Source organism: Lepisosteus oculatus, chromosome 1, assembly GCF_040954835.1.
Source record: "Lepisosteus oculatus isolate fLepOcu1 chromosome 1, fLepOcu1.hap2, whole genome shotgun sequence".
Taxonomy (NCBI): domain Eukaryota; kingdom Metazoa; phylum Chordata; class Actinopteri; order Semionotiformes; family Lepisosteidae; genus Lepisosteus; species Lepisosteus oculatus.
In genome coordinates, this window is record NC_090696.1 from 58,708,137 (window position 1) to 58,731,418 (window position 23,282).

Sequence of the window (23,282 nt, forward strand, 5' to 3'; positions counted from 1 at the left end):
TGGAGTTTCCTGAAAGGGAACTTGCGACTATCAACAGGGAACTCATTTAATTGGAATCTGATCACATAGTGACTCTAGAAGAAAATCTGCAAAAAAGATGTATCCACAGCCTTGGATTGGCAATCAATTGATATTTGCAGCATTATTTTGTGAAATACAGTATATAAGGTTGAAACCATGAAAAACAGATTAAATAGGACAATATTCGAAGCTGTGTGCAACACAGCACAATTTGATCTGGTTCCTTGCTCTAGGTCATGGCTGCCTAAGCCATTTTCTGCTGAATGAAAAAGTATATTTATCTTGAACCTCTGCGTCTCAATTTGCACCTTTAGATTGTGGAAGAGTTTCCCTTGTAAGTTTGTTTAATTGATTTTACTGTATATTTAGAAAATCCAAGAAATACAGCATACCTATTAACACCCTACTTGCTAGATATTTGTTAAAGTTAGCTAATGAACCACCAACACAGATACGATGTTAGATAAAAATGAAAGAATGTGTCTGCTGTTTATATCTAATACCATCGCTTGTTGGTTCTGTTGTGACCCACATGGGTTTTCCATAACATGTCAGTAACTGTAACTGAACGCACAGGTGTCACGTTATATACTGTATGTCAAAGTATTAATTTTTGGAATTGACAGACTTGTGCAGGCTCCTAGCTGAAAAGAAATACAGGCATAGCCCAAGAGAAAGCTCTTTTTGTAATTTCAGTGTTACGATACATTTACAGTATCTTAAATACTGATTCTTATATATTAAAATATTTAATGTGAGATACAGTGGCCTTATATTATCTATGTACTTAATGTGCAGTTTACATTGAGATCTTTATCGACATAACTATACAGTATACAGTATATAAAGATTATTTTAAAAATGAGATTATTCACCCTAGAGGATGAACATCCCTCCCTCCTCCAGAAATAAAAAAATTATAACAGAGAACAAAGTTTAGGAATATTCGTCCTGGAGATCCCTGCTTGTCTTACAAATTTAGGTTTTTAATGATTATGATCTGCCTCCTTTTCTTGGTCTCATTTGTTGATTTAATTGAAGGAAGGAGGTACGTTTCTATTAATCGATCATCTATATTTTCTTTACAAAATATATTTTTATTGGAAATTTAAAAAATATTTTTTTAGCAATCCAATAGACGTGCTTTTAGAAATCTTTTTTGGGTTTCTTGGCTTCCCATTTTTGAGGAACGTTTTAATGTTGACCCTCGTGTTTCTGTCTCACGTCTTGGTGTTTCAATTAAGGAGTTTAAGAAAAAACAAACAAACAAACCATAAATTGCCCTGTAAGGAAAGTAAATTTAACTACAAAACAAAATCCATAAAACATGCTTCCTCCCAACACTGCATTGATTCCGATGAATGCCTTGACCCAAACAAAGGGTAGAGGTTGCAGTCTACCAGATAGACATCAAAATAAATAATAGCAAAAGATGAAAGGCATTTACACATTGGTCTTTGTTTCTTTCTGTGCCTTAGACAGGCAAGTCATTAATGTATGCAGCACTGCTGTGCTTAGGGACACTGCACAAGTGGCTTGGGAGCCACTGGATTAGTATCAAGGTAAAGTTGAGGTACGTATTCCCCAACTGCAGGAGAATGGGATAATTTGCCTCTTTCTGCTTAAGGATCCTGTGTGTAGCGCTGTGTTCATAAGATGCACACATGACAACTAATTGGATGTGACATGTGCGCAAGACAAAAGAGCTGGCTAATTTAATGTAACAAACTTGTTAGCCATTGCTAATGCAAAAAGGAATGTTAACCTATGGAGAATATCCCTCTTCTTTGCCCCCTGTACTCTCTTGCCCGCCAAAGGTTAGCTGACTTGGGAAGTTAGTGCATCAATATTTAACTTTTTTAAGCTCATTCAACAAATTGGCTACTGGATACAGCATGAAAGTTTTTTTTTTAAAAAAGGGAAGCCAAAAAGTTTCTTCTTTAAACTAGCAAAAAGTTTTTTTTCCCTTTGTTTCTTTCTCTCCTGACTCTTTAAAACAGACTGTTTTTTTTCTCCCATTTTTAACCCTTTCTGTTTGATGCTTCTGAGTCTGAGTGCCTGGAGAATGGCAGAGTAATATAGCTGGAGGCGTTGTTTTCAGCCGCGACCAAAGTGCTTCCTGTGAAAGTTGCATTCATTTGGAAACCCAAGAGAGTCTGAGATGCTGATTTAGCAACTGCACTAAAATGCGCCTCCTTGGAGTTTTGTGGTCTTTTCTTCCTTCGCTTTTTTTGTGCCGAAAAACATATGTTTGATAGAAGATGCAACATGCTGGCTTTGCTGTAAAAACCAAAGCAATTGGGGGGAAAAAAGAATTTAAATGTGAACACAGCAGGTTGATCATTTGTGCCAATAACAAGTAAGAGCTGGAATGTAATGTGATGGGACTCCACATTATTCTCCTTTATTTTTTGTTTCTTTGCTTTATTTATGTTACTCTGTGTGCGATTCAAGCGTGTCTTCATTGTTTTATCTTAAAACTAGTAGTCTGGTTTCATAAAACTATATTTGGGCATGAATCAAGAATGAAAATGTTAAGGAAGGTAAAATCAGAATAAAGAGCTCATTAGGTTTTAATGGGGAGCCCCCTAAATATGCTAGATTGTTTTGTGTGAGGCTTGTATTCTTATAAATGAAGATTTGTGTTTTAATTAGAAGCAACACAATTATTGATGCAGTACCGAAACATCCTACATTCGCAGCACGCTTGCATTGTTACCTGCTGTGCCTTACTTTAATATTTTACTATATTTTGGAGCTCAGCTTCAGATTTCTAGTTTTTCTTTCCATTTATTGGACCAACTGCCAGCAACTTCCAAATGATTGCAACTTTCTGTTTTCCAGAAGCTTCTAGTATTTTATTCAAAGGGACATTCCTATCTTGGATTTGTGTTCGGCGGATGGATCAGATTTTTTATTTAATCTGGCCCGTTGTTTATGAAGAAATAATCTGTATTGTCTCTGCACATGACATTTAATTCCCTGTCTGCCTTCTACACTGTTGCAATTTGGGGATGGTGCGATGGCTCTGTGGCTAAGGATCTGCACCTGTGGCTGGAAGATTCCTGGTTTGTATCCCATGGCCGGCAGAGGAATCCTACTCCGTTGGGTCCCTGAGCAAGGCCCTTAACCCCAGCTGCTCCAGGGGCGCCGTATAAATGGCTGACCCTGTGCTCTGACCCCAAGCTTCTCTCCCTGTTTGTGTGTCTCATGGAGAGCAAGCTGGGGTATGCAAAAAGACAAATTCCTAATAGAAGAAATTGTATATGACCAATAAAGTGATCTTATCTTGTGTTATGAACTGTCAAAGTACACAATTAAAATGAGGTGCAGTTGACTTTTCCTAGTAACTGTCTCATGAAGAATGGCTAACCTCAGTTCTTGGTTTATATTTTTTTTACCTGTTTTTTTTACAAATGACTCCAGTTTACAAGAAATACTGTACCACAAAAGCAGGAATTCTTTCATTCACAGTATGGTTTTGCAGTAGTGAGTGGACTTTTCTGCAAATAAGATAATTCATAATTTCAGGATCAATAATCTTGCTGTGAGAAAGTTTGGGGTAATTTCTCACGCTCTTTCATGTGTTGGAATCCCTTCTGTAATTTGCAAACTTGAAACTTTAATTTGAAACATGTTGTACTTTATTCTAGTACAGTACATTGCATTTTGTAGCTTGTATAGATGTACCATACACCATTGGCACAGTGCAGAAAACATTAAAAAACTTTTTTTTTTTAAATTTAACAACACTTTTCTTAAATTCAGTCCATTCATATTATATATGACTGAACAGCTGCAGTCACTAAACAAATTGGGACACTTTGCACTCTAGTGGACTAAGCAGTCAAACACTACTTTAATAAAGACAGCAATTGTTTGCAAAGCAGTTAGCATGCAGTTATTTTATGGCGTCAACACTAATTGGACGAGTGCTACTGATTGCTTTTGCTAAGATGTTATGTCACCAAATTACTGTTAGTCAAAGACATCTAAATTGTTCAGCTTCAGTGAGCTCTTTATTGCATAGAGCAAATTTCTTACTTGCTGAGATGACAAGTACTGTAGCTGGTGGTGCTCCTGGCCATGTTTAACTGTGTTTTGTTTTTACCCTGTACTACACTTTATTTCCCAGGTCTTTGGAAATGTATTGCACACATCATGTGTTTTAATTTGTTATCTGTATACGCCAAATCTTTTTGGATTATTTGTTTTTTGTGAGTTCTGATACGTTTAGAGTCGATTTTTTTTAGTCCAATATTTGCCTCAAAGTGTGCATGGTAGCAATGCATCATTGTTCATAGAAATTGGGAAAATGTATCATGTGTAACCTTAAAACTACTTATTTTTCTAATTACGATGCTGATGCTGCTATGCCGTTTGCTAGCACAAATACCAGCAATAAATTGATGGGTGTAAGTTAGAATGGAACATGCTTGCTGGCAATTAATTGGAGCTAGAAATTGAGTTACAGAATTTAAAAAATCTTATAACACAGTTTGTGAGATGATACAACTATTGTGTAAATGAAGTGTTTTGATATTCTGGATGCTTACTGTAAGTTTGTATACAGTAGGTTTGGTTTACATTTACTATTGTGGTTTTTAATGTACACTGCTAACACTCATAGTCTCACTTAAATGAGAATATTGGTTTAACTGTAAATTAATATCTGTCCTATGCATTCTTTATGATGCCTAGGATTGACTCTTTGCTGTACTGCGTACTGCAGTACTCATGTACTGAGTACTCTACTCATGTACAGTATTTGTATCACTCAGGCACCCTGTTGTGCTCTTTAATCAATGTTTGTTATTCAGCTTGCTTGGCATGACTCACTAGGCTCAACTGCGTAAACAATTTTGAAATACTTAAAGCAGTACTTCCAGAGGGTTAGCCACTGAAGAAGTACAGTTTCAGAAGGGTCATTAAGTATCGCAGGACTGGGAAATCTCCTAAGGTCAGCTTTCACTTTAAAGCTATTGGACCTGCAAAGCTACAGTAGGTTAAGATAAACCAGTTTTACTGTGTGCCCAGTTCTTGGATTGTCATAATTATTACTTTTTGAACTGCTACTAGTCCTGAAAGAAGATACAAACAGATTAGACTACCTGGGCACCTACCATTTAATTGCAAAGAATGCGTCTTTTAAGAGAATATCTTAAGACTCTGACTAGAGCAATTATGCGACTTTAAGGTAGGAAAGCCATCTTTGCAAAGAACGGCCAGACAAAGTGAAAAGAAAATAGATCTAATTATTGCTAATCGAGTCTTTATAGAATGCGGTATTGAAGATGACAAGGTGCTTGTTTGAGCTAGACACGTCATGTCACAATATGTGCTTTGTTCCCTGGCAGAGCTTCTCTTCAGACTGGAGGAGGATGGTGGGGTCAAGAGCAGCACTCCCAAAAAGGAGGACAAAGACAGAATGGAACAGTCATTACAAAAGGTACAGATAAAGAGATTTTCCACGTGCCATGGTTGCCACTGTGAATGAAGGAAAAAGAATGGAAAATAAAATGAGACTACTTTGCAATTTACTAGCTCCAGAATAGGACTTATCACGTATGAACCCTTTAGCAGTTGTAGAGGTTAAAGCTTTTACTTTAATAAATTTGTCTTTAAGTGTTCCATCTACACTCGCAATCCAGTTTTTAATTTCATATGATGCAGTTATCTGTTTTTATTGGCATTTCTAGAAGCCTACAGCATACCCCTTTTGATATAAATTGATCTGTGTAAATAATAAACTGTATATGCTGTATTCCCTGAATTAACAACAGCATTCCAAGTATCTGCTATCTTGAGTGTTGTTCTATGGATTATTGAATGCTTTGCCATAGATCATTGATGTTTTTGCTCAAAAATCTGAATGTCTTTTCATGCTTGTGTAGAAAGTCGTGCTCTGGTTAACTCTACATCACATGAGCTAGAACATCCAAAGTTAAATAATAATTAGTAAAATGTTAATAAAACCGAAATAAACAATGTGAATTGAACTATTATGTACAGTACACCCTATATTTTTGCACACCAGATGATCTCATAGAATGGGATGTCCGGAAGATTTATAAGGAATATCTTTAATGAATATTAAACAAGATTTAATAAGATATAGGAGTTCTAATTGTTAGTAGGTAGTAAGTAGTTGAAAAATAATTTCCAATTCTCTGGTGGTAAGTGTTGTTTGGTGAAGTTCTGTATTTTTCAGTAGGGGTGAATTCCAAGGTGAATTTATATTTTTCAAAAAGTTATGCTTCAATAACAAAAACACAGATGACAAGGGAATCGGCTTAAGATGAGTAATCTGAGATGCAGTTTTCTTTTGTTTTAGGGGTTCTTTCAGGTTAAAAAGCCCAAACTGATTATATATTTCAGGTGTGCTGTCCTGAATGCCCTAAAAAGTGTTAAAGACTGTAAGTCTCAGTCTAGCAAACGTCGCACTGGGTGAGAACAGCTTACAAAAGTCCATCTGAATTCTGGAGCTGAATTCAATAATTCATGAATCTGGACTATGTAAAGCAAGGAATAAGCTTTAGTTGTCCAAGACCAAAAAGAGATAGACTTGGGTGAAAGATGCACAGAACACGTTGACCACTGAGGGCACAGAAGTCCCTTGACCAGTTACAGTATAAGCAATTGAGGGACTATCAAACAGATTCTGTAAATCATTCATGATTTACAATTATACTGTATTACACTTTCTTACACTGTTCTTTGTTTTTTGTTTCACATTTTCTGGAACTCCTGTTGCTGTCTTCATAAAGACGAACAATTGGGAGGGAGTTCATTCTCCTTGCATTGTCCCAGTAGCCAGATTTTGAAATTGAAGCACTGAGGTCTGGGGAGTTACATCAGCAGGAGTTTCTTTATGAGGGTTGCTGTGTAAGTTTTGAACCCGAGCCAGACAAGTCTGGGAGTGTTTTGAAGCCCTACGCTGATATTCTCGTTCCGAAATCCGCACCTTCTGAACCTCTGTTCCAGCAGGAGGTGGTTTGCCAGAGAGCAGGTTTCCATCACGACCGGCCTCCCCAGCCTTCCGTCTTAAATTGAGTTGAACATCAATAGTAAAATTGAAGTAAAGGGTGTCGAGGAAACCTAAGTGTTTATCAAAATCAGGTGTATACAGGAGCTGAAATTGATAAGAGGAAGGGAGAAATGGCAGAACTGCCTCCTTTAAACATCTTGTGGATATAGTAAACAGTTACTGAGACATATGAACTTCCTGAGAATCGAATCTTTAATTGTATTTCTTTATACAAATCCCCAAATCTTTATTTTTTTTTGTTTCAAATTGATGAATTTCTGTCTGTGTTATCTACCAATCTGTAAAACCAGGCCACTTCGATCTGCAGAATTTCTAATCTTCCAGTATGCATTTTGGTGTCAGAATGTCAGCTACAGAAATAATAGGGCACACCAGTCATAATGAAGTACAGCTACATTTAATTTCCTACTGCGTATCCACTGAATGAACATCTCCATTGCTAGTTTCTGCGTAGAGTAGATGATCTCTGGTTTAATGTCTTACTAATGGCAGATGGAGCAGCATGTCCTTTAAATAGTCTGGAAAACGTATCATTCCCTGTTTTTTTGGAGGCTAGTGCTGCATTTGTGGACTGTGAATTAAGTTGTTAGGGAGTAATTTACAGCAGATGATACAGTTGCATGTACTTCTAACAAATGCCATATGGTCAGGTAATGAAGGCTGTCATCTCGTTATTACTGAATGACAAACATCATGTTAAATATAATAACACAGAGAAGAGGAAATGCTGCCGCTAATTTATTTTTAGGAAGAGTGAGTAATTGAAATAATTCGGGCCCCACAGTGTGTGGATGTCACACAATTTATTTCAGTCTATCATCAGTAAGCGAGAGGAACAGTAATTTTGTTTGAAAGGTAACATGCATAGTAGAGGCCAGAGAGTGCCAAAATAAAGGGAGATTGCCTCGGGGTATACACCCAGCAGGCATTTACTGTTCTTTTTAACTGGCTTGACAAAGATTTAACATAGAGACAAAATAGACCTTTTTTGTATTTAGTAATGGGTGACAGGAGCTTGTGTGAAAGTCAACAGTCCACACAGGCTCTCATAATGGAATTCATTCACGTGGATTTGCCAACCCACAACACATGGACTTTAAAAAGAAGTACCTTTATTTATACAGTACTGTACATTTCTTTAAGGCTATGTAAAACAGAGTAACATCTAGCCTGTTAAGCTGGTAAGAATGTGTGGATTTCTATTATGATATCAAAGTACTTAATTAAAAGGAAGGAAAAGAACAAAGCTGTCAAAAGTGTTTCTGTCCGGGTAACTGGCAGCCTACAATAAAAAATACAAAAATAAGGAGTCTCTACCTTTCTGCAGTAAAATAATACCACATTCTCAGATGAAAAATGACTAAATGATGTTTTATACAGTAAAACATAAAACTGAGTGCCGGCCATACAGTATTCCCTAGAATAATCAACTGACTAATAGCTACAGTACATCTAACAACAACTTTTTTTACAAAGTGTCCACACTTTTAGAATAGTAATTTACATTTAAATTCAAGTCAAAAGTATGTACTGTGTAAAAATTCATTTGATTAATAAGACCAAGATAAAAATGCTTCTTTGCAGATGGGAAAGTGGAGCATAAACATGACACTGTATTGTTCATGTTTGCTCACATTTGTATTTTTGCTAAACAAGCAAATCTTGTATTTTTCAGCAGCAAATCAATTCTTTCAGTCCTTTATAACAACTATTTTCAGCAAATAAACAACGATAATGTTAAAGTATTCCAAATGGTGTAATATCTACCATTAGTATGATAATGCTGCTTTGATTCCAAGTTATTAGCTAAGTTATAAGATGTAATGCAGCTGGTTTGTACTGATTTCATGTGGCCAAATTCTGTAATATGTTGATTATTCAGTTGACATAACACAATTTAGGCCTATTACCATTAAAAGCAGAGCCACTTAATCCCGTATATACTCCAGAAAAACGGAGCCTGTTCCTTAATCCTATTTGACATATGACTTTAATAGTTCCAGAAGATTTTTATTTTTCTTCTCACCCAAAAATACATACCATCCATCACTCTGTGTCTTTTTAATATCACAAACATCACTGAATAAAAAGACTTGCACTCTAGGGACGGGCAGGAGTGTCTTTAAATGTACAACGAAAGAAAAATGTTATTCCCACAAGTTGATAAACAAGAAAGGTTGACCTAAGGGATTAACAGCAATAGAAAAGAGTATTTTTTTTTTCAGCCACACTGGCACTGATAAACCACCTGAAATATAAGCAAGAAAGCTGGTACTGTCTCTGCTCTAACATCAATCACTTACTATAGGAAAAGTGCATGTGGCAACATGCACTTTGTCCTTTGGTAAAAGTATTTACTAGTAATTACACTAGTTGCTCACATTATTATTTCATGTAAGTAAAATATATAAGTATTAAATTAAGTGTTATTTTCTTATCTGATGTTTTTTTGTATCCTCTTCTGTGTTCTGTATTGTAAATTAACATTCATATTTACAAACTCTTAATTGTCTAAGAGTTTGTCTATATATACTGTATAAGCCCTGTATCAAAAGTAACCATCTTCAGTTTTGTTTCATCTGCTAAACATGCTCTTACTGCAGCCATGGTTTTCAGACCAGATGCCATATTGTTGGTCTGCTGCAGATTAGCCATCTGGAGAAGAAGATGAGAGCGCTGGAGAGGGAGACACAGAGGCTGTCGGTGGCCAACGAGGAGCTGACCCGGGCGCGAGACGGACTGCAGGTCTCCCTGGCCCGGCTGCGCCGGCAGGGGGAGGCCAGGGAGGCGGCGGTGGCGGCGCAGGCCAGGGGGGAGCGGGAGCAGCTGCAGGCCACCGTAGCCGAGCTGGAGAAGCGAGTGGCCGCCCTAAGGGGGCAAGTGGCCGACGCTAACGAGCTGAGGAGGGAGCGCAGCCGCCTGACGAGGCAGGTGGAGGAGCTCCGGCGGGAGCGGGCCGCCGCGCGGCACTCGGGCAGCAGGGCAGGAGGCTCCAAGGTTAAATTCAAAGCAGCCCGGGCCAAACACTCACTCCGACGGAGGCGAGCGTTCCTCAGTCAGTCCATCAAAGAAATGAGCAGCATATTCGAGAACTTCAATAAGGACGACTGGGAGGACATGAGCCGAGACAGGTACTCCTCTCATTATTTTGGGCATATGTAGCAAGGGGACAGTGTGCATATGCAAAGCATAAGCAAATGGGGAGATTGAATTTCAACTACTGTCGATTTGGTATTCAGGAGAAAAAAAAAAGAAAAAAACCCACTGTCAGATCCTTTGAAATATCCTGGGATGTCTTGCTCGGAGCTTATTGACTGAAATTTGCATGCAAAATTAGCCACCTCTGCATGAGCAGTTGAACTGATGCCAGGAAATCCAGAATAAGGCAATGCTTGATTTCTTCCAGTGATGCCATTTTCATGCAGTCATGAGGCTTGAAATTGACAGTTTGGCAGGTTGATTTAATTTGCTGGCCCTTTGCATATTCACCACTGACAGCTAAGGATTCCCAGGCAAGCCTACTAAGTCAGTTTAGTTATCTCGTGACATGTCGATCCAGGATGAGAAACCATTTTTTTTTCTTCCCTTAATTTAGTTAGATAAATTTTGAATGACCCATTTCGGCTTTCTACCAGATGTCTACAAGCTGTTTAACATCCTTTAAATTAAGAACCATCCACACTAATTATTTCATGTATGTTTTATGCAAAGCCACTGAACGAACATTTATTGAATGATGGTTAAAAATGATGTGGTCTCTTGCAGTTCTTAATTGAAGTACTTCAGTGCAATTTTTAAAATAATAAGTTAAAACACCATTTAACAGTGCACAGCTAAATCAGAACTCATGTATCTCCAGTATAACAAAGATAATGAGAGTTATTTTTATGTTAATTAATATGTCAAGGGAATGTTTAAGACACAGTTAACAGTTAAAGTAAGAGTCAGTTTTGCTGGCAGGTTAACACATTCCCTCCAGGAATTCATCGGGAAAAATTGTAGGCTATATCGTCTAAATGCCAATGACCTGATCTTACTTTTGATCTTACCAAAGCTAACTGCCTTTGGCTGTATTTCTTAAAACCACATCCAGTTTTTGTCTTTGAAGGTAATGCCATTCTCATTAATTGCCTGGAAACATATGATAAAGTGTAATTTGTCGGTTCTATTCAGTGAAATTAAACTAAAGAAAATACAGTAAATGTACTGTATTCTGGATTGGTAACACATTTAACTTTATCCTGAATTTGAAGTTCAGTTTTCAGTTTACTGTAGCAGTCTGTCTCTGATGCTCATTTTAACTTGAGGCTAAGTAATTACACCACCTGTGCTGCATTGCTTTCACTGCTTAGCAAATCTCTTACACTGACTTGAGCGGGGTCAGCCTTCTCTTGCTCATAGCCGTGACAGACATGTCACTCAGGCAGTCTAATAATTTCTACCTGTGATGAATGGCATTGCTCAAAGGAATTCCCAGGTAAACAGGCTTATGCCATGATTCATACTTTGAGTCCTGCCAGAAGGTCATGTTCTTGGAGTGAATGGATGCTTGGTGAGGACCATAAAAGAATACTATGACTTTGATACGATTTGTAGCTCTGTCAACCACATTAGTGAATAAAGTCCTATGTTATCCAACATCTTTGCAGGTTTCCCATGTCTAAAAACTGCCATGACAGGTACCATATAAGACACACATTATACAGTGTTGCCAGAAATAATTTGGATTAGAGGTGGCCATCTATCAGTTAGTTTAATTTTAGACTTTGGCAACTTTGACTATGACAACTGTCAATGCAACAGGCAGAATAAACAACCACAGTCCCAACTGGAATGGATTGACTGGGACATAATCAATGTCATAATAACATTCAGGGGTCAATGAAGCCTAGTAATTGGTATGACCACCTTGTGCCTTGACACATTCCTGAAGTCTGTGAGCCATCGGCTGTCACAGATGTCCCACATGTGCTTGGGGGAGTGATGCTCGATTTCTTGCACCAGCTCCACAAGTCTGTGGTTCAGGATGCTGCTGTCAAACAACAGCCCAAATCATCCTACAGATCTTCATATGGTTGATATTGGGCAATCATGAAAGCCAATCCACTACTGCTATTTACATTAAGAAATGCCTTTGTTATCCTCTCTGCATGGAGGACAAACAATGTTCTATTAGTCAGTATCTGCCAGCCTTCACTAACAGTGGAGTCAGGACTGGTTCCACAATGTTTCCCACATCGTGCTGGGCATTAGGTCTATATCAACAACAAGCTATGGTCAGATGTCAGTGTTAATTGTACTCCAGACCAATACCCAGCAAATCGATCTCATTCCACAGCACAGTTCTGTGTAAATTGCTCTCTCTGGCCATCAGATGAGAGAGCTATCCTCAAGGTTCAGATTAAAATCTCCATTCATGAAAAAAAATGACACTTTTCCATCTTCTGTGATCAGGGTTAGTGCCTACTTCATCCCAGCGTGATGTTAATGAGTAAGGATTTGGCCAAACTAAGATCCGTAGAATTGTAAACCATAGTCTGACAGACATTTTTTTCACTCTTCTGTCACTAATTGGCCTGCTTCTAGTCCCAAAGGAGGGATTAGTTTTTTAACTTAATAAGAAGTTGGGGAAAATTGCTTTTAAGAGGTAAGGTATTACTTTACATTTTAGCTAAACACATACTACACAGATCACAGTAATTAACTCCAATGTTAATTTTAAAAATAATCACTTACAAAAATAAATTATAATTGCTCTGTATTTCTGTTTAAAAATAACTTTCCCCAACACTGAATGTCACCAACTACTGTGACATTCAACATCTTACAAATTATCAATTCATGGTATCTTGCAGTTGAATGGTAGAATTAATGCACTGTTATTCTGCATCAAGACATTTTCAAACAAAATGACATCACACAATATATGTGTACTGTGTTTGTACTGTACTTATCACCAATCAAAAAGCAACGCTGGCAACATTTTCTAAACATAGTGACATACCCATGGGCGTGTCACAATGGGATTTTTAAAGAAATCAAAGCTGTGAGGTTCAAAAACACCTTTCTGCCTTTATTTACAGTTCTGGGGAAATCAAAAACACCAGAACCAATCAAAACAAAATCTTGAGCACTTCTTCAGCTCCAGCCTAAACTTCTTCATGAAGTCCCTATAAGCTGAACTGTTTATTGGCCACAACAATAAAGCTTCCAAAAAATTCACAAAAATCGGACAGTTTTTTTTTCTCCTAAGAAAAACATCCTTTAGTCTATAGTAAGTCCTTGTCTGTCCTGTGGACAGCACACAGAGAGTCTCTGCCCTCTGGCCTACAGACGGTGGACATTTGTTCTCACAGACTGACCCTGGAAACTTCTTCCTGTTTTTTTTAGCAGTCACCTGACTAATTGGCTTCCAATTGGCTGTACTCTCACAACATCAAAATGTATCCTAAGTTCTTTTAAATTTAGATGGGCGATAAAAGTGAGGATTTCTTTCTATAAATGCATGGTTTACCTTAAGAGGGTGTCATTGTGTTTCTGTTGTGTTTCAGTATGGGATCATACCTACTTACAGTGTGTTAACAGAAGTACTCCCCAAATTTCCCCTGAAAATGCTTCATCTTTAACATTTGGTTTTGCATAAAAGATCTTAAGAGCTAATTGAATTATAGGAAACATTTTCCTTTCAAATAGTTATCCAATCAGATTCTTCAAATTCTATTACTAAGCTATAGTATATAATCTATATCCTGTATATAATTCTGTAGAAATTCTGAGCATGGAAAGAAACATACTGTAGTGAAGCTGCTAGCATGAAGAGAGTCTCCTAATCCAACATGGCTCTTTTACTTGGCTCTTTTTTCCTCTGCTGTTTTATTAGTCTATCCCAGCTCAAAAACACAGAGTACAAATATTGTAACTTGTTATGGTCAGCAAGTGCCGGTATACCTGGGATTTCTCAGATGAAATGGGTTCTGTACTATGAGCTCAAGAACATTACTGCATTTAAGAACAATGTTAAGGAAATCCCATCTCCTCAATTATATTTCCCATACCACAGAAAAACATCTTCTAATCAAAATATTCCTAGATGACTTTGCAATCTTTGATCCTGATACTGTAGTATTTTCCCACTTACAACACATTAGCTAAACTGTTTCATAGATAAACTTCCCAAGTGATGACTCTTTTTTCTAACTGAAGACTTGTAATACATCCATATCTACTAGTGTTAAAGAATAGTGAAAGATGCATGTATTCAAAAACTGGTAGGTGTGCTTGGGACCACAGATGAGACTGAGAGCTTCTGTTCCTGGTGTGTAACATCACTTTTCCAGTTATTGTTAGTGACATTGTGCTTCATCCCTGGTGAAGACAGAAGCCAGAACATTTCCCAGCTGTCTTTAGTTTTTCTCTTGCTCTGTTTATAAAGCAAAAATTGAGGTGAAGATTTATTTTTGCTTCTGCTCTTTTCCTGACAGTTGGACCTACACCTTAGTCTGCCAGCTTCTTTCATCAGAATTTGTGACATTTGTGCATGTTATCATAGAAGAATTAGGTCCTAAACAAGAATGCTTTACTTTTTCTCATTTGCAAATTCTTTGTGTAGATCATTTTACAATGACAGCAGAATCATCTTTTTGTGAATTAGTTTGCTTCCTGTGTAGACATCTGTAGGCAAAATGGGCGAACTGCAGGTGAGATACCTTTCAGATACTGTATCATTAGTGATTTACTCATGGCCCTATATTACATATGTTGATTTTTTGCTCAAGGAGAAGAGTGCTTTTTAAAAAGAAAATGTATAACTCTTTAACCTTACATGTATCGTAGACTCTGACTTTTTTTTTCTGCATTTGGAAGAGGTGCTGTTTTTATTTCAGAAACAGCTCTCAGAAGAAAACCACCTACCACTATGCCTTCACCAATTTAATGCTTCATAACAGAAGTAAAGTGAGCTCACAGAGTACAAAGACATGAGAACTGTTAACAGACTAGTTCTTGTGGAGTTTTTAACCGAAGCCTGTTTTGTTAGGCTAATGAACTATATTTAGGAGTAATGCATGTTGGTTAAATTGAGAGAATTATCATTGCAGAAGTAATTTTTAACATTTTCAAATATTTTAGCTTTACCTAAATGATTTAGTTAAAAGTAACATATTTTTTGTTTTCCTAGACTCAACATGCATTTATAAATAAGTGTTGTTTACGAAGACATTTTCAGTACAGTACAGGGGATTGGTCATTTGTTTACCCAGAGTGACTAACTAAGTAACTAAGTGCTAATTTAGTTTTAAAATAAGGTGCCACATACTATACGTGTGCCGTACATGTTTCCAGCTGTGGGGGAACACAGTGGAAATATTTCATTTGTAAACTCCACTCCTCCCTTGTTCTCCAGTGACAGTGAAGAGGGATGCTCGGAGAGCCTGGATGAGCTGCTCACAGGACCCGCAGCGTGCAGATTCCCTTCCCGGGAGACAGATGACACTCTGAGCACCAGCAAAGAAAGCGACGTTCCGCAAGACCCCATACCGGCCCCACAGAGTTCTCATCTGAAGCACTGTCCTTTTAAGGTGCTTTTTAAAAGTGCTTTCCTCCAGTGTGCAGTATGTGATGGTTTCCCACAACACTAATATTCCTGACATTGCTTAAAATATCAAATCACAATGTGATAGCAATCAGTGGCTGGGGCTGCATTCTGCCTTGTAAGCTATCAGTCCTGCCAGTAATAACTTTGCACGTATTGATAATTGCCCGGATTAAGATTACTGAGTTTCATTATTTCCCAAAAGTAATGGATGGCAAATGTATACAGTTCTCTTTATGTTAGGTGATGCTGTTTTATGCGACGCACTGTACTGTAATGAGAACTTCAGAGCACCTGGCATTAGTAGTTATTTTTAGTGATTATTTTCTGTAATTTAAAAACTATTTAGTAATTTAGATGACGTCAAAACTTGCTTAATTATTCTTTAAATGAGATGTGAGGAAAAACAAACCATGCCTTGGTTGTTGTCTGTTGCCTTAAAGTTATAATGGAAATGTAAGATAAATGGATATTGCATTAGAAGTGCTGATTTTAATTGAAGAAATCTGACTGTCAGCCTGATGTGGTTGACTCAGTTCTAATGCAGCCCAACAACTAGAATTTCAGTATTCTGTGATCTTTCATGCATTCTGCCTGACAGAGCTCCAGAACAAATTAAAACTGGAAAATTGTTTTTCTGAGCATTTGACTTCTCTTTAATCATTACCCAATCTACATTCAAAGAACTGAACTTTGACATTTTATTTTATTGAAATTTATCCACATACTATAGCAGTTTTGCTTCTTAACTTTTATTAGTTTGCAAAAAAAGTAGCGCACTGGCATCTTGTTTTAGTATCTTGCTTTGTTGGTAAAAAGTAACTTGGAAATCTTTTTCCTAATTTAAATATTTTTTAATAGCAGTTGAAATAACTGTGGTAAAATTTAATGGAGGCTGGCCACAGCCCCTTTTAAATGTTGTAAATTGTCTTTTGGAGAAGGACTCATCGCTATTATAGACTTAGCTTTCATTTGACTACATATAAATGCACTGTGGCCTGACTCCTTCATTATACTAATTTTTCTTGCTTGTTCTGCTTGTAAGGTCGATGCATTACGGTCATAAAAAGCAGTAACAGCCCGAGAAATATGTAAATTTAGTGAAGTGGTTTCTTTCAGAGAGACTGTCCCGTGCATCCTCTCATTCTTCAAAAATAATTATTTTAAAAAACCTTAAAAGAAAAAAATATATAGGATATATTTATGGACAGGTTTGGGACTACTACCAATGAGTTTTCTACAGAGTGTCACAGTTTTTTCCTATTGATGTGCTTGAGAAAGTGTTGTTCATTTGTCTTGTTTTCTAAAAGAATTCTAAAATCCTTGTTTCATTTAGTAAAAAAACAGGTTGTTGATCATTACATGTAAATGTAGAAAACTGCTTTATACATTAGTCAGTAAGTATGATCTGGGGATTAAGACAGATCAGTTTACTATGTTGTAAAGTTAAAGCAAAGGGCAACATTTCTATCTGTTGGGAACAGGTTTTCTTTTTCTGTCTTACATTTATACTGTTCTTAGCTGTGTTATATTTTATTTCAAATGGTGTTGTTTTTGTTTTAAGGAATGTGATAGTACTGAAATCCAAAAGAAAAATATAATCACACAGGTGAGCAGGCAGCCCACAACTAATGCACGACAAGAAACACACAAAGGTATAGTATCTGTTTTTTATTGTATTGTAAATTTAATAGATAACTTTGGTAATCTTAATGCAAATATGTGTAATTTAAATATGTATGATGCTATGGCTTATTAGTAAAATAGGTGCAAGTCACCTGCTGGAGTTCAAGATCACTTTATTGGCCATATACAATTTCTTAGGAATTTGTCTTTTCGCATACCCCAACGTGCTCTCCATGAGACACACAGACAGGGTGATAAGCTTGGGGTCAGAGTGTAGGGTCAGCCATTTATACGGCGCCCCAGGAGCAGTTGGGGTTAGGGGCCTTGCTCAGGGGCCCAACAGAGTAGGATTCCTCTGCCGGCCGCGGGATACAAATCGGCAACCTTCCAGCCACAGGCGCAGATCCTTAGCCACAGAGCCACCACACCATCCCCAAATTGCATCAGTGTATAAGGCAGACAAGGAATTAATTCCACCCATTAATTTGGAAAAAGTTCAAAAGAAGAGCTGCCTCTTGGGAGTCTATAAGTTACACAACATGCACTCATTGATATGGCAAAAAATAAGAAGATAAAAGTTACAGACAAGGAGGCCCTTGGATATGTTTTGCTTATTTCTATTAGCTTATTGAGCAAGGAATTATATTATATTATATCCACACAGAGTCTTTGGTTTGTCCTGGACCCCTGCAACACTTGATGAAAAACAAATCTCTGCTGTTTAATATTTCATTTTGTTGTGGGTCAATCAGTGGTCAATACTTTTCCGAATTTTAAAATCCTGAATCAAGTCCCCATGTGCTTTTCTCTGCTGATTTTAGTGTTATGTTTTCTTTCAGACCTGACTACTTTTTATTTTGCGGTAATATTTGTCCTATAACATGGTCACTGGAACTGAACTACAGAACTAGGCCTCACTAGTTGTAATTTTAACATTCCTGGATTGATCTTGGAAGGCAGTCCAGTACAGAGCTGGAGATGCATCCTCACATTTTCTGTGAGGAAAACAACATGATAGTTTGGACTATAAAAAAAATCTTTTGACTCCGGGCTCAGAGAAAAAAAAAAGTTTTCTGTGTCAGTCATTGAATTTCTTTTATGTCAAGATTCATGAATAAAAGCCGCAGCAAAAATAATTAAAGTCAGGTAGTACAAAAACCTTTTCACTAAATATCTAAGTCAACTCCTGTTTTTTAACTCTTTTCTATGAGGAAAAAGACTAAATGCCCTTTTAAATGTTCAATGTTAATGTTAAAGACATGTTAAAGCATCAAAACATCTAATTTTTGTTCTGATTTATACACAAAGGGAGAGAAAAAGGAAGCATCCGACAATGCCTTGTTACTGTAGCTCACCGGAGGTGGTATTATTTTTCCTTGTAAAAGGTAAACACAAGAAGAAGAAGACTGGGGCCCAGAAGAGAGCTTTCTCACTGGCACTTCAGCAGCGGATCATATCTCTACAGCAGCAGATAGCTGTTCTACAAACTGGGAAGAGAGCAGCTCAGAACTCCGCCAGGGAGCTGAGAGAAACTAACAAGAAGATAACATCCCAATTGAACTTGCTAACCCAGAGATTTCAGATCAGCAAGCAGGTTTCACAGGTAAGGGAGAGAAAAAAAAAGACGGAAAGGAAATGATTTTTTTCTCTTGCTGCACAACAGAGCCTTTGCCCTTATCATGCTTAATAAGTGCAAGGCTGACAGGGCTGCCCTCACTGGCAGAGGTCAGGCACCATAGAACAGGACTGCTGTGAGCCTGCCATTTTAGTGCCATTGCTGCTATGCTCCTGTACAGGAAATGAGATGAGCTCTGTCTGTCCTGCTTTTCCCACTGAACAATTTCAGGAGTGATGTAACAGGCAGAAAAAGGCAACAGGCAAGCATCTGTCTCTAGAAAGGTCAAACTCCTCAAAAGTCTGATTATCAGGTTCTTTAAACTAAGTCTAGGTGTTGTCACATTGCCATGTGACCACTGGTTCAGAACCACCACTTGTCTCAATTTATCAGTTGAGCAGAAGAGGATAACAGGGTAGTCTTCAGAGCTTTTTTGCTAGAGATATTTCTGAACAGAAACAATATGTTATGTAGACAGTCTATATATGTTAAACAGACAATACTCCCCAATTCTTTTATAATGCTGCCCTGGAACACTATGTTAGAACTGAAGGAACAAAACATCTCACATTGTGCAGTCATTTGACTTTTAAAGGGTGTTCCTAGTGAATAAAGCCACTGACGTGCCCTTTGGGACAAGGGAGGATAAGATCTCCTTGTTGTTGTTTTTTAATCAACAGCTAACTGAAAATGAAATTACATTCCTCATCCTCAAGGATTCAGAGAACCTCCTATTGGTCATAAACTATAAAGGCTGGTAAACGGATGAATTTTATCTCAAGTTCCAAGAATCCCATGTTTCTACTCTTGACATGTGCTGAGGCAAAGTAAACTACAGTTTTTGCACTTGCGTAATATAAAGAGAACCACACTTTTTAAAAGAATACCTGTTACTCATCAATTTAGAGGTAGACAAATTTGATAAACAGTGCAAGGGTACAGTTAGAAGTCATAAAAACATCTAGAAATGATTAGTTTAATGGAAAGCCTCTGTATTCTACACACAGATATCAAGTTTACTTACACCAATTACTGTTATTGATGAGGTGCACAAGCTGTACTGTATTATTGACAAACGCCAAATCAGTAAACTAAAATGCATGTTTTACATTAATTTCTACAGCTGTGAAATAATTTATTTTTCTAAAATGTTGCACCATGTTCCTACACGGGTGAAAGCTTTGATCCTTGATCTGCTACCACTGTCTTCTGGTTTTCATTTCACCCTGACTCTTAGTGACTTGATTTGAATCAAACATTCACCTAGTTGCTTCTTATTTCCTCTGCTTCCAGGTATTTACTCATTGGGAATTATATGTTTCCTGAAAACCTGATGAATTCTGGCTTTTCATGACAAGGAGTGAATATTACTGTACTAATGCCTCATAGAGAACTTGGCAGTGCTAACTGAATCATACTGTATGTATTCTGGTAATAGTGCCAACAAAACATTTTGTTTTAGGCGAGGCAAGACGTCATTGTAACAAGAAGAACCAGGTCAGAAAAATCCTTTTGCCCTTGCATTTCCACCAGGATCTTCTTAAGATCCTTACCGCCACCAGTTGGCAACATCCAAACAATTGAAGGGTTAAGTCTGAGTGCTACAGATGGCTTGTAAAGTAAACACCCTGCGGATGTTCTCCAGCCTTATGTATGTCAGATCCTCAAGGGCCATGGCTTTTGCCAGCCGAAGCACTCCTGGTTTTGAAGCTGATGAAACGCTCTCTTTCTTATTGATCTGTGCGTGACACAGCCTGTCTCAGTGCTGGTAGAGCAGAGCAACATTTATCCAGGAATTTGTGAAATGTCACTGGGATCATGTTTCTAGGGCGAACTGTACAAGAATCAGCTGCTTAGACTATTACCCAAAAGAAACTTAACTGTACATGTCTGATAACCCAGCATTCACTGGGGGGATGCTGCCAACGGGGATTTTGGAAAGCTGGTGCATTTTGTTAATGTACCATTTTTTTTTCTAATAGATTGTAAGAGTGAGAATACATAAGGGCTTTTTTAAAACATTATTTTAACTGCAGTGGTTTTGCATTCACTGCTTAGGAAGGATTTGATAGTTTAAGCAGTGTCCTTTAATATTCATGGAGGAAATGAGGAGTTTTGAACCTGTAATTTACGTCTACACATTCAGTAATTCGTCTGAAGAGTTCATAATCACTTATATTTTCAAGGCATATTGTTTTAGTTCACAAAATTGTTATTAACTGTCTTTTTTCATTCTGTAATTGCAGGAACATCCCTATTTTAATTGCTTATCAATTCTCATTGATCAATAATTTATCGTTCTGAAAGTATAGCGGTAGCAATATGCTTGACATACTGCAGACTGAGCAGGACCTTTCATGTTCTTACTTGACGTGATCTGCATAAATGGAACATACACACAACACATTTACCAGTCAGTCATCACAGCCGTCCCCTAAAAAGTAATTACAGTGAGTAAAACTTTGGAGGGAAAATTGCCTTGCAATAAACGGAGAGCATTTCTTTCTCTCACAGGGCTCTGACTTTAGTGCTTCGTGAAAGATTGGCATTTTTGGTGCCTTAAAGTTCTTTAAATCTACTTGGTTAATTGCAGACCATCTTTAACACGACCTTTTAATAATGCAGTACTCCTCAAGTGTCATCCCTTTATTGGCTGTGCTCAGTGGAGCTTTGTTCATCTTTATTAGACAAGTATGCTGAAAGATGGAAAAGAAAGAAAAGTCGGCTAGTAAATTAGCAGTAATTAGGAGAATTTGCCTAGCTTTTATATGGACATTTATATGCAGAAATTGGGATGTCAGCAGCTTAAAGAAACTTTGTTTGACACTTGTGTGTGGCAGGTGAAATATGGAGTGGTAATTTTACTTTTACAGGGCTACAGTCATGCATATTAACAGAACAGTTTGTCATTCATGCAGGATAAGTGTACGGGATTATCATCTTTACATCCTTGGGTTTTTAGAAATAACTGTTCACTGCCATTGTCATTGGGCATTAATAGTTCTGGCATAGTGCTGCTCAAGTCTTCATGTACAGTATGGATGTCTTAATGTCTCTTGTATGTATATTTGGTGAGAATGTTGCTTAGCAAAAGATGTGTAGAATAATGTTCTTTTGGTTCACATTACATTGATATTTTATATAATTCAATTGCCTCTATGCATTCAACATTTCTAGTGGTTCTGTATACTGCAAGTCTAGAGCAAATATTATTCTAGAGATCAGTTCCCTGAAATACTATATGAAATTGCTGTATATGGAGCTATTTTCCCAAGATTTTTTTTTTCATGGCAGCCCACTGCTCTGCCCCCAAAAAGTAATTTCCTTGTTTGGTTACAAAGTTTGTTATGCTTTTAAACATTATTTACATTTCGAAGTGTAATTTAGAATGCTGTAAATGAGTCTTTCTCTTGGTTTGCCCTGGGATATGTCTAGTAAATTAGCAGGAAACTGTTTCTTCCTCTTCAGTGCTGCAACAGTGCCTTGTACAAACATGGACTACATGAGGGAAGGAAGTATATCCATAACATTTAAGAAAGATTTTTGAATGAACTTCTTAGGATGTAACCAACTGCACAGTTTACAGTTGCCAACTCTCTTTAACTCTGTTAGATGGCCCTTTTTTCATATAGTATTGGATATACCCTTCCTCTGATATCACTAACTCATGAACACTTGTTGATCCGGGAAGTCTTTAGTAATTTAGCTTGCACTGATTTACTGTACTGCATACTGGCACGATGGTTACGTATTTATTCAATCAAATGCTGTGTGTGATTACAACAAATTTATTGTGATTGGCTTTATATACTGTACACTCATTTTGACTACAGTAGGTTTAGACCTAACATGTTTTAAATACTAAATAATGAATTAATTCACATTCCTCGTGTTTTCCTTCATGTAATTTCTTTAGACTGTAATCTCAGTGAAATGTTTTTTTCTTATTATACTGGAATAGAAAAAAAAAACTATATACACAGAAAATAAAATGTTAAAATTGTGTGGAAGTCTTAGTCCCCGTTTTTAATGAAGCCGAATGATCAGGATCGGTTTATGTACTGTAAGTAAATAGTTATTACATACATACATTAACCTCACAAACATCAGCTCGAATATTTGCAAAATTCCAGTGTATGCCCCAGTTTAGAGGAAAAGAAACCTGATCTGGTTAAGATCTCTCAAAACTTGTCAGCAGGCTGATTCACATCAATATATCCTTTATGCTTCATGTCAGTTTTCTCCTGAGGAATCTGATTCCGGGAGCCTGATTTTCTATGTCTAAATAAAGTACTGCGTGAAATTATCAATTATCACTCAGTGGACAAAACATTTTGCAGATATCTTGTGCAAGGTCGTTTTCGTTTGCCATAATAAAATGC

At 37.3% G+C, this 23,282-nt stretch overlaps 1 protein-coding gene across 1 annotated transcript in view; it reads left to right on the forward strand.

The window, feature by feature from the left end:
• The window catches only part of cntln (centlein, centrosomal protein), a 192,238-nt gene that overhangs the window by 114,002 nt on the left and 54,954 nt on the right, over positions 1 to 23,282 (forward strand). Inside the window, exons 15-19 of the mRNA XM_069190797.1 lie at positions 5,379 to 5,470; positions 9,716 to 10,200; positions 15,471 to 15,645; positions 17,224 to 17,314; positions 18,671 to 18,888. Of these exons, the coding sequence (XP_069046898.1) occupies positions 5,379 to 5,470; positions 9,716 to 10,200; positions 15,471 to 15,645; positions 17,224 to 17,314; positions 18,671 to 18,888 (1,061 nt within the window). The remainder of the gene's footprint in view (positions 1 to 5,378; positions 5,471 to 9,715; positions 10,201 to 15,470; positions 15,646 to 17,223; positions 17,315 to 18,670; positions 18,889 to 23,282) is intronic.